This window comes from Limulus polyphemus, unplaced genomic scaffold, assembly GCF_000517525.1.
Source record: "Limulus polyphemus unplaced genomic scaffold, Limulus_polyphemus-2.1.2 Scaffold958, whole genome shotgun sequence".
In the NCBI taxonomy this organism is placed as follows: Eukaryota; Metazoa; Arthropoda; class Merostomata; order Xiphosura; family Limulidae; genus Limulus; species Limulus polyphemus.
This window is the reverse complement of record NW_013666568.1, coordinates 247950-260765: the sequence shown is the minus strand read 5'-3', so window position 1 is coordinate 260765 and position 12816 is coordinate 247950. Positions and strand designations below refer to the sequence as shown.

The following is a 12816-nucleotide window of genomic DNA, read 5'->3' as shown; positions in this document are numbered from 1 at the left end:
TACTCTTAAAGAATAAAGAAACAACCAGAGTATGTAATATAAAATATTAAAATTTTTTTATACTCTGCAATATTTGATTAAATAACACAATCCTAATTCAAATTTTAAAAAAATAGCAACAGAATCCCTACCAATAGTTTCTGTTTGTACAAGTATTTGGCCTTGCCATTTGAATCCTTGACTTCTTTACTGAATAACAGATAAAGTTCAAAAAGAAAGATGTGACGTTCTCGTCCTTTCCGAATCAAAGACTTGGCCTCAAACACCTGGAAAGTGTCCTGGAGAACCACCTCACCCAACTGATCCAAAGAAACCTGTAAAAAAACATCATTCTGATATCAAACAACACCTTCAGCTGAGCTAAGAAAAACAGCAAGAAACAAGGTTCTCCATGTCTAATCCTCAAAACAACATGATCAAGTGAACCATTAAAAATACATAAACACCATGGTTCTTTGACTAGTTTTAATAACATTCAGTAAAACAATAAAAAAAAAACAATGTGTAGAAACATGATTCTAAAAACCTAACTTCAAAATAATCTTTTCAAATTCGCCTATAAAATCTATAGAAACAGCTCTTTGAACTCAACTTAAAACACAAACTTATCAATTGAATCAATAAAAAAAAACCTGTCAAAATGTACTCTTTTCAAACAACTCTTATCAACAAGTGAATGAAATCTGAAAAACAACAGTTTACCTATATTTCAAATCTTAGCCCACTTCTAATCTGGTGTCTTGTGTTTTTTTACAAGGTAAATGAATTCATTACAGTTTCAAAAATGTTGGTCTGATCTCACCCCTCAAAGAAATATCCAAAATCAAAGTATGGATTAAATGTTCAGATTTAAAATTTTGTTTTGATATATAATTCATTAGCATAAAAGCCCATTAAAAATGACAGGAAATCATTGTTGAATAATTAACAAAAAATTACAGAATTTAACTAAAACGAATTTGTTTGTACCTCCAAAATTCACCTACTCTTCACTTATTTCATCAGTCTCGAAATAATTCTTTAATCACCACATTTTTAGTAAAAACTACGCAAAAAAAATGAAATGTTATCATGAACAAAAGGTATGTGCATACTCTGAAAGGGATTTAAATAGCACTATTGAGCCTTTTCACTGTATTCTAGGTCAGGAAGTAGAAAACATAGTGCAGACATTTGGACACAAATTTTCAAGTCTTTTGACTGTACAAAGGATATAACATATTTGGTAGTAATAAACGTTTATTTTTCTTTATGTTTTAAGGCCAAGTAGATAATGTGTGTGTTAAAATACCAAAATTATATTTATTAATTAACATTTATTCACCACTTAAAACTTTTCAAATACTCACTCTATAACATTAATACAGGTAATAATTCTGTTGCTAAGCAACAATGTATAATGTTGAGCATTACCAAAACAGGAACACAAAAATGTTTTTGACAGCATGACAAAGGGAATAAGCCCTTTATAGTTAGCGATCAACATTTGTTTTGGAAAAAGTAATAATAATTAAGCAAAAATATCAAAGTTTCTCCCTGCTTTCAGATAATCTAATTACATGGTTTTGTATTTTTCATGCAATGTAAATGTAAACTTAATTCCAGTGGCTCCCTTACTTGTTTAGTTATTACATTGAAGTATCAAATACTTTGGCTGTTCTTATTCACTATACAAAACACACTCAACTGGTGAGTTGAAAATATGGAACGTTATATTGGACTTTGCCACAGCATGAGCTTACAGGTTAGTGGAGGAAAGAATCTTTTTGAAACAGCTGTATATAATTTCTAAAACGATTACAGGGGTAACTTTTACAAACAGTGTCTATTTATATTAGCTTTAACAACATTGTATTATCACTAATAAGCATGTATAAAATGTGTCTTTCAGATCAAGAGTTATAGTCATGTTTTGTAATGAAATAATATACAGTTGTCATGCAGTGATTATATTTCTTTAAAAATGGTACATTTCACTTAAAAATGTAATTTAGGCTCAAAAACTTTCAATGATTCATATAGTTTCATTTATGAGTTATTAATTTTTATGGAAGCAAATGCAGAAGTGGCCAAAATAATGCAACAAGGCTGAAAAAGAGTACATATTCTATCTACAGACATTTTAATAGATATAGAAAAAAAAATGTTTTGAGCTCAAGAAATAATTGTACAAGTATACAAAACAAAAATTACACTCATAATAACTTTATATTAACAGAAAAATGTTTTTGTTTTGCTTTTTCTTTGGTCACACAAGTTTTAAAAGTGAAAAATAACTTAACTGTTTAAGAAAATAATTACCAGTTTTGTAACAAAGGAATATGCTCACAAAAAAAGAATAAACTTATCATAGTACAAAATATGACTTTTATATTCAGGTATTCAAAATTATGTAATGATATTTAGACTTGATATCAATTTTATAAGTTTCAGGAGCTTCATCATACTTACATCACACCCATCAAGCATGCTAAGATGCATTGCATCATTGGCTTTTTTTGGCACATTCAACATCACTTCTAACCCATCCTGAAAAAAAAGTATGTCAAAACATTTAGACCAAATAGTAAAAAAACTACAAGCAAAATGGAAAAAGAACTTACACCTGAAGATGGTACTCTAAGTCTGTCTTATCCTTCATTCAAAAAACTTTCTTTAAATTCTCTTAGCCTCTCCAACAACCTGAATTTCCCAATGCCTAATATCTCAGACACATACCTGTCCTTCAAACATCATTCTTATGACTACTTTAAGATCCACACATTGCTGTACACATCTGTACAATGGCTTTCTCACTTCAAGCCAGCTAGCAGAAAACTCTTCCATTCATATTTTAGATCCACACACCTACACTTTTATTTCTTCAAGGCAACTATCAGAAAACTCTTCCATTCATATTTTAGATCTACACATCTACACTTTTATTTCTTCAAGGCAACTATCAGAAAACTCTTCCATTCATATTTTAGATCTACACATCTACACTTGTATTTCTTCACGGCAACTATCAGAAAACTCTTCCATTCATATTTTAGATCTACCCATCTATACCACTTTTCTCTCCTCAAGACAACAATCAGAAAACTCTTAGTCATATCAGAATCACACATCATGTGATTGAAATGCCTATATTTAGATTTGATGATATTTATGATTGTTATTAATGCAAGCTCAAGGTGGTATAATACTGAACCCAGGGCTTTAAAGGGTTAAAATAGAGCTATCTTAATTTTTTGCTTACATTAAATCTAAACAAACTTTTATTTCTTTGTGTAAAACTTTAAACATAATGCCAAACATTTTCACCACTAAATATTTACCTGAACTTTGTGTGTTAATCTTTAAACCCAAACACCAAAACTTATCTACACATTTTCTTCCTGTATCTCCTAAATTTCCCTACTACATACCTAAACTTCAATTACTACTTCTATGAACCAGCTTTAAATCTAAAGAACATTTATATTTTTCTGTCAAGTTCTGAAAAACCATTTTTACTCTCTATCAAACCGTTAAACCAAAACACCAAAAACCTTTATTTCTCCCTGCCCTTCTTCACAACATGAAAGCAGATCTTTCAACAGAAGCTGGTACTTAGTTATTCGCTGCACAGGTTTGATCAAGTAATCTGCAATGCGATGAGGCACACAATGGTGATGCTGTATCTCCTATACCACAGAACAGGATAGGAAATTTTTAATTATTTCAATTTGTATACTAAAATAGTTTCTTGAGACATTATTATACATCTGCTACAATAAAGATATCTATACAAATATAATTACATAAAATTAGAATAAAGAAATAGTTACCCTGAATATTTTCAAGCTCTTTACATCACACATTTACATAATAAACAAAGTTTACTTAGTCTTACTAAACTTTAAAGTACAGCTGCTCATCTTTAATTAATGATACATTAGTCTCATAAAATGTCCCAGAAAAGGTGTATGCAGATAATATTTTGTTACAATAATAATGTTCACACTTACACAGTTAACACAATTTAAATAACTCAGTCCCAACAACATCAACAAACATTACGTCATATTAAAAAGTCAAAACAAAAATGTCAATAATTACAAACAGTTATATTAAGTCTCACTGAACTTGTTTTAATAAAATTATGTACATTTAAATACAATAACTAAATATGTAATTGATATAAATTTAATTGCAACTTGTGCAACATAACTCACTTCAAAAAAGTTGCCTGCATTATGAACTAGCAAGGAGTTGGACTCTGGTTTATTTTTACAATACTTCACATAAACCTCAAACTTTTGAGCCTGCAAAATAAATACAAAATGTTTGTTAATTTATTATCTATCTACATGTCATAGTGAAAGTTTCATTAATTTCCCCAGAAATGTAGTTCTACTGAAGAAGGCAGAAACTTCTAAATTTGAGTACCTTACATATCAAGTTTTACAGTAATTGTACACACTGCCATGAGATAAGAAATTATTCAAAATTACCTAAATAATAGTTATGAAATTGAAAGAATTTGTGTTGCAAGAGCTTAAAATTTTGTTATAAAACCCAACATTGTAAAGTAACTATACAAAGGAAAATTGGAAAGTCAAAATTCTCTCAATGTTATAGTGTTGGTAAGGTTTGTTTGTTTGTTAAGGGGGGGACTGTTGTTAAGGTAAGGTTTCAAATGATAAAATCTATAGACATGTTGGCAATTTGGAAAACATAGAAAGAATGTTTTTTCCTTCAAAAAATTTACACTACTTCAAGTTTTATAGTTTCTTTGGTTTAATCAAACTGATGTAACAAAATTATTACAATAACTTATTTTTACTTTACTTGAAAACTTAAATTACATTTTTCATTTTGTACACAGTTTATTAAATCAAGTATCATAAAAATGACATTTTAAATTTAAGTAGTTTAATAATGTCAGGTTATTCTCTGAACTGATTTGAAAATTTGAAAACATTGGTGTATTACTGAAAGAGAATGTTTAGTAGCATTTAGTACTTTATTTTTAATTATTGATGATCATAATATCAACAAGAAATTTACTTACCCATGTAACAAAACAGTGCCCTACATCTTCTGGCATAGCTTCATATTTTTCAAGCTCTTTCAAAAAAATGCTAGAAGAAAATCTGTAGTTAATATCTGCAGCAAACCCTTTATTTCAAAGACCTAATGGAATTTTATAATACCTGGTTAGAATACAAGTAAAAATATGATTAAAATAACAATGGATTCATGATGGGGAAACTGAAGTCTAATAATGAAGATGAAGACAACTGACAAAACATAAAACACTTTACTTAGAAGGTTTGAATGTTTCCAACCACATTCACTCCACCTTCAGCAAAATCTGAAAAGCAAGTTATAAAGATGATTTTTAACTAATACTATAATATCATTAATCACAGTCTATTTAGTTATTAAGAAAAGTGGTAAACAGAAGAATAAACCAAAAAACAAAAAATTATAGATATATTGCAAAACAGTTAAGTTTTAAGTGTGTAAGTAGAATAATTTTAGATCAAGAGAGTTTTCTAATTCATCAAGAGTCTGGTAGTCTTTAGCTATGAGTAAACTTTCTTTAATGCAGAGTTCAAGGTGTGAAGATTCTGTAGTAATGACAGAGAAATTGTTAAATGAAATATTGTGACCCATGGGTTCAGAATGTATACAAATGGATGATTGGCTGGGTTTAAGTAGTGGACGGTCAATTCTGTTAGATACTCTGTTTTATCCTTCTGTTTACCATTCTTCTCAATAACTAAGTAAACTAGTGATTATATTATAGTTTTAGTTAATAATCATCTTTGTAACATGGTTTTCAAATTTTATTGAAGATGGAATGAGTGTATTCCAAAACTTTCAAACCTTGTAAATAAACATCTTTTGTGTTTTTTTCAACTATCTTCATCTTCATGATTAAACTAAACTTGAGATAAAATAATCCATAATGTTAATTGTAGGTACTAAGGTTATTTTCATATCCAGTGGTGTAACTACATAGTTTTGCACTCGGCAAACATGCATCTCACCTTACTATACTGAATTAAGTAACGAACAAGCTGCTCGTAAGTATACCCTGTGAAGAATTTTGTTATTTTTCATTATCTTACCTTATTTAACCTAGCAAGTTTCAAATTTTTACATTTCAGTTACTTTTATAATAATAAATAAATAATACATATGAAAAACAAGAAATACAGTACTTACTTGGATGTTAGACATACAAGACTGTTTAGTGTAAGAGTTATTAGTTAATGTATTTTGTGATTTAATATTTAATAGTTATTTACTTTTCATAACAAGAGATTTAAAGTAATTATTTTAAAGGTGATAGTTATGATAAGTTTCGTTGCATAACTCGGTAAGAGTTGTACATTGAGTGTGGTGGTTCAATTGTTGTAGTATTGTTGATGCCAAGTTACTCAAACCTTTGGTATTTTTCTCATTACCTTAAACAAGTGGCACCACTTGCATAGTTTATAGAAAGTTCGAGGCTTCAATGAACAACATATAAATATAGCCGACTAAGTGAGCACAAGTTAAGTAAAGTTCAGTCATAAATAAGTTGGAAAACGTAAAGTTAGCTGGTGTTCAAAGGGTGTTGTAAAGTAATTGAGCCCATCTGTGTGGACTTTGAGGAAAAGAAGAAAGTTATTTAAAGTTCAAAATGCATCTGTGGTAGCCCATGGAGTAATGTAGGAGAATTTATCACAGATTGTATAGTAAGAAACAGGGTAGAGAAAAATAATTCGTTTTGTCAACTGGAATCTAAAGTGATTCAGCCTGTGTAAACTTTTGACAAGAAAGAGAATTATTTAGAGTTTTAGACACAACTGTGATATCCAGTAGTGTAAAGAATTTTTGTACGTATGTTTGACTTGTTTTCAATATATTATTCTTAAAAAAGTGGATTGTGTGCTGTCCATTTATTGTTCAAATTTATTGCCAACAAGTCACAGACACCTAATGTAGAAGAATCCCAGCCCAACCACTCATATTTAAAACCCTGACACTGGGTCTTCTTTTTTTTTGCTATCAAATGTCAATGAATCTTAAGCCTACTTTTTATATTAATGGTACTACTACTACTACTACTACACTATATACTTTTTCATTCAATAAAATGCTGTATTTAACAATAGAAAATATTAACATGCAAAAAGCAAACAATGTCCTATAACTATTATAATTTTTCTGACTTTCTAACTATGTGATAAGAGCCTAAAAAATTCAGCTAAGCCTGTCACTGTGATTCCCATTTGAATAAATTTCAAACTGAAAGATGAAATAGACAATGATCTGAACTGAAAACAATGTAATATGTTACGTCATTTGATAGGTTAAAGCTCTAGCTTTCTATTAGGTATACATAATATGGTATAAAACATCAGAGAAAACTACTGGCAATTTGTGAAAGAGAGGATGTGACAGATGGGCTTGGTAGGTAAGTCTGATTTTCTAGTTTATAGCTATGTAAACAAATAAGATGGACGGCTATAAAAATTACGCTTTGCCTGAGTAATATCTAAATTATAATGAGTTATTTATTTTAAATTATGGACCCCTTGAATGGGGTGATAAATAAATTATAGAATAGGGAAACCTAGAGAGCAAATTTCACAATTCTCATGCTAGGGGAGACTGAAAATTTTTTTTAAACATATCCTTATAAAACTAAGAAAACTTAAAACTTTTATTAAAATTTGATTTATTTGTATACATTGATAATAAAGTAGTTTAATTTAATTTTGAACTCTGTAAAAAATTGTGACTTGCACAGTTTGACCAACCTGTTGCAAAAGGATTAATGGTACATTGTTTTCATTATAACAAGCCATTGCAAAAGATGGTAGGTTCAATGTTAGATCATATAACCTCCACTGCACATGTTCATTGGACTTCTAGGCATTTAATCAGACCACCAAAGGCATAAAAGTCCAGTGGAGTTGTATTGAAGTATCATGCAATGGTACTATCATTATTCCAGTTTCTTTTGTCATCCTTCTCATCAAAACAGCTACTGATTCTGAGGTACAGATGAAAGACTGTAGACTTGTAGACTTTAGGCTTGTGACATATGCTCAGCTACATCATAACAGCTTTTAGGTTTGAAGGGCTTTATTTTGTAACAATAGTCTTCAATTTAAAAATGATGGCATTACTCCTGACAGAGGTTAAAGTGTGGTTTCAAAGCTAATTATTGTCTTAAATACTGTGATAAGCAAATTTTTTAACTTTCATACAGAAAAGGCTTCCTTCTTTGAAACAATGTATCCTTTACCTCTAGATCATTGCTCAGAAAGGACTGTGACACAAACCTGTAATCACAAGTCTACCCTTTCAACATTGCACTGCCAAATGGTTGAGAAATTACTGTGAACAAAATATGTAGCTAGTATCACTAGATGTACTTTCAAAAGTGTTCTGTTTCAAGAGTAAATAAAACCATAATTAAGAGTAAAAATATTTTTATTTCTTGGTTTAGAAGTTCATATGTCATGTTGTAGCCTACAGAGTGCATAATTCTTCTCATGATTCATGGCATGCACGCATTTTCCTGGCATCACAGCAGTACATATTGCAACATTAAGCGTCCCTTATCTCACATCATTTTAGTGTCTACTGACCAACTGATGGACAACACACTACTGCATAGTGGTACAAGTGGTTAAAACAGGTGACCCCTCCAAGCTGCCTTCAGCCCCCTTTCAAGAAAAAACATGGCACCATAGCTCATAAATGAGGAAAAATGCTACAGCATAAGCATATGTAAGTCATGTTATAAACTGTATTTTTTCTCCATACACTAACCTATTGTGAAATTCATATATTTCTTCCATGTTTCCAAACAACACATGGTCTTTTTCCCAGATCCCCGAAGGAACATTGTTTTCACTTTTCCTCATCTCTGTTAGGTAGGTCTTAATACACATATCTAGGTCCTTCACATATGTTCTTTCTGTTTGAAGAAGTTCAGCCATAATAAACCTGAAAATAAAACAAATTCAATATTTTATACTAACAACAATAAACCTGGTGACAAAAATAATAATAAATTGTTTAATGTGTTCTTAATAAAGTAGCATTGAAAAAGAATTGGGTATCTTTATGAATAAGTTATATTAATGCACATATTAAACAAAAAATTATTAAAGAGCCACAATCATATCATAAGAAAATTTAATATTCCAATCCATCTAAAACAATGTGAAAATAGCAAAGGACAGCCAATTTAACAGAACCTTTACAAATCTGGTAATTACAAAAATGACTTTTATCTAAAACAGTTGAATAAGAAAATGAAAATGTTTCATACCTAGATGTCAAAAATAGAAAAAAAAAGGTGGCAATAAAAATTATGATAGTTCAGTTTCAATACTAAAAAAATCAATTTAATATCCTCAGCAACTTTTGAGAAATTATTCCTAGGTTTGATTGTAATTCTCTGACAAAAATTACAAACTTCATTTCAAAAACCTAAACCTACTCCTTTCTTCTAGCTGATTTCCTTTTTTCTTCATTAAATTCTTTAGCAGCTGCTTCCTTCACTTTAGCTTCCAATGATGGATCACTGTGTCTGTCTAGTGACAGGTCTCGACTTTCTCCCTTTAACATTAAATAACATTAAATCCTCTTACATCAACTACATTACATCTTTTTAACTCTTAAAATCATTAGTCATATCTTCTTGAAGCTATTATGTCTTCAAACACTATACTTTATTATGTCTTACAGTAATTAAACATACTATCTAACAGATTTTACCTTCCAGACCCATGTAGATTATGAAACTTTCAACATGCTACATAGCTTTACTGTGTTGTTCAATAAACATTAAAGACTGGAACAGAAATAGCTCTGCCTCATTCTAATTTTTTTTTTGTAATTGTAGAATTATTGCCTCCAAATCTTTCACATAATGAACATAAAGTTAATAGCCACTATTTTCAAAATAAGTTTAAGTTTCAGAAATGTGTATATTATTGATGATCCTTAGATATTACTAGTATAGTATTTAGTTTCTGATCAAAATCAATAGTTAAGAATAAGTCAAATTGTACGGGTTCGGTAGATTTGACCGATCTCACAATCACCATAAAAAATTAGGAAATAAACATAAATTATGCCTCTCATTCTAGAATGAACATAAATTATAACAAGAAAACATAAATGTTTAGATGAAATAGCTTAAATCTCATAACATTATACATTTATATATATATATTTATTATTATTATATTGACCTTTCACCCGTGCCTGGCAACAATATAGAAATTACAACAATGTGGCTCACGTGCAATAATTGTACCGTATAAAATAACATAGAGGTGACCTTTGGTCTGTACAAAGTAACTTGTCTTGGCTGTGCTTTAGTCAACTAGTATTTTGTGAAATACAGTCACATTTTAATTATTATACATTACATATGTATATAGATTATTGTTATTTTGAAATAAGTTCTTAAAGTTATTTTTCCTGAAACAGAACTGTAAATAAAGAAATAAAGCCAACAATCACCTCTTCTAGTTACGACATTTGTACTCGGTTGCTGCTTGACGTAAGGGTTGCTAAGCCTTTAATAATTTTGCACGTGAAGGATATGAAACAAAATATATTTTTTTAGGTTTTATATATATATACATTTGAAATGACCAAAAAATCATAAATGACTATATCAATACCATAGAATTCCACTATAATTTATCAAGCTTAGTAATTAAGCTGTATTTGAGTCTAAAAAAATATGAAATTTCGAGTAGACTAAAGACTCACCTTACAAGCATGAAGATTTGTATAGAACAAAGCAAGATGATGTCGTAATACTTGAAATTGGCTGAGAAAGCCACTAGAGGGACATTCTGAGCCTTTGATTGTTTATTCACATGTCATAGATAGAAGTAAGTGTATATAAGGGAGTGTTTCTAAAAATGGAAAGAGGCAAGCGGGCCACTGTCTGTTTGATTCAGTACGAGTGGTATCTCAGCAAATAAAAAAGATAGGAGGTTCTTATATTATATTCTAGCTTGTTAATATTGGTAATTTGAGTTCCAAATTCGTTCTAAACTATAGACTTAATAGTTTAACTTCACAAACATCTAATCTGAACCACTGCTACAATCAACATACCACGTTTATATATTTTTTTAATGTTTACTTTTAAATTAACAAATTGAGTAATGTATAGTTCTAAAATTTGAATTATAATCTACAGTTTGATACCAAACTTATGGACATAAATTCATGAAATAGTAGTTCAATAAAATTTTGAATGCGAGTCAACAAACGAAACAAGCACAGAAGTATGATCATAGGAAAATATTTTCATTTTTACATCAATATAGATTCTAAATTTTTTGTTCCAAAAATTATTTTAAAAACTTACTTCACTTTGTAAACCCAGTTTCTGCTCTAACTGTGCACGATACTTGTCCATGCGATTACTGAAGTCTTTATACCTGTTGTCAACTGCTGATACCCAAGCCCTGATAGCATTAGCATGAGCATGACCACGTTCTACTAAACTGTCAGCAAGCTGAAGTAAAAGCCTCACCTTCTCTCTCGTTTCCTACAGAAACAGTTACAATAGTTCAGAAAATTAATAAAATAAATGTATGATGATTAATTACAACATATTGGTTTTCTAATGATTGAAATAACATCAAGGTCTGATTATGCAAACACCTGCAGTGTACCAAGTCTTTCTGAAGAAAATGTAACAAATAAAACAATATTCATTCCCAACTATAATATAAGGAAAACAAAAACTATTATATATCCTATTTTATGATGTTTATGCAAAGAATAAGTGCTATAGTACACCAATGCCTATGACATATTTCAATCAACAATGTCTCCAGTGTATACCTTTTAACACATCATGCAAGTTTCACTAAAAAAAACCTTTATGCTATAATTTAACCTTTATCATTACTGTTGTAATTAATTAAAAAATAAAGAACCTCTTTAAGCCATTATACCTTAGCATTTCCTTTAAACTCATTATGCTCCTTCAGTAAGGCTTCTGTTTTCTCGTTAGTTTCCCCAAGTGTGATATGGGTAGTGAGGTAGCTCTCTCCAGTTTCACGAATCCATTCTAATGCCTGAAAAAAACAAAATATATATAAAAGAGAAGTATGGGCATCTTTCAAATTAAAAGTCGCAAAGAAAATGGTTTTAAATGGTTTGAAAATATTTATTTCATTTAATTACACTTTGTGCTAATACTAAAAGTAAGTATTACAGTTATCAAAAGCTTGAAGTATAACACAGTAATGGGTAGTTTAGAACATGTAGTGCGTGTCTGTGTATTAATAAAAACATATCTACAATAATAACATAGGCGTAGCTAACAAAACAATCATTTAGCTGTCCTATGTCTCCTGTAAAATAAAAAATGAGATACAATCTATGAACTGACGTCATTAGAATTTCATAAAATACAAATATTTGTGACATGTATTTCTAGAGTATAATCATTGTAAGTTAACAAAAATCAAGCATAAAACACAAACAAAACAATGTTACTGTCAATACTTTAAGGTTTTACGATTTTAAACTTATGAACTGTTCATAAGAAATTTTATATTCTTCTTATATTGTTCTCTAATTAAGTTTGATTATGACAGCAGAGTAATTTGCACTACATTAATCAAATTTGATGATGAGGAACCCACTGAGACTAATAATGCTTGGAGATGGCTTGAATGGGTAATGAAGAAAAACTTTAATATAAGTTTGAGACATAACAGCAAATGTACAACGTTTCGACAAGATTTTGTCATCATCAGGTACAAGTAGTTTACGCTGACATGGATATATATA

At 29.7% G+C, this 12816-nt stretch overlaps 1 protein-coding gene across 2 annotated transcripts in view; it reads right to left on the bottom strand.

The window, feature by feature from the left end:
- The window catches only part of LOC106461433 (triple functional domain protein-like), a 202341-nt gene that overhangs the window by 64528 nt on the left and 124997 nt on the right, over positions 1-12816 (bottom strand). For both annotated transcript variants that reach the window (XM_022388406.1, XM_022388407.1), the window contains exons 24-32: positions 11973-12095; positions 11378-11560; positions 9482-9600; positions 8806-8982; positions 5039-5108; positions 4200-4289; positions 3534-3668; positions 2452-2529; positions 132-314 (exon numbers count right to left, since the gene is read on the bottom strand). In XM_022388406.1, the coding sequence (XP_022244114.1) occupies positions 132-314; positions 2452-2529; positions 3534-3668; positions 4200-4289; positions 5039-5108; positions 8806-8982; positions 9482-9600; positions 11378-11560; positions 11973-12095 (1158 nt within the window). The remainder of the gene's footprint in view (positions 1-131; positions 315-2451; positions 2530-3533; positions 3669-4199; positions 4290-5038; positions 5109-8805; positions 8983-9481; positions 9601-11377; positions 11561-11972; positions 12096-12816) is intronic.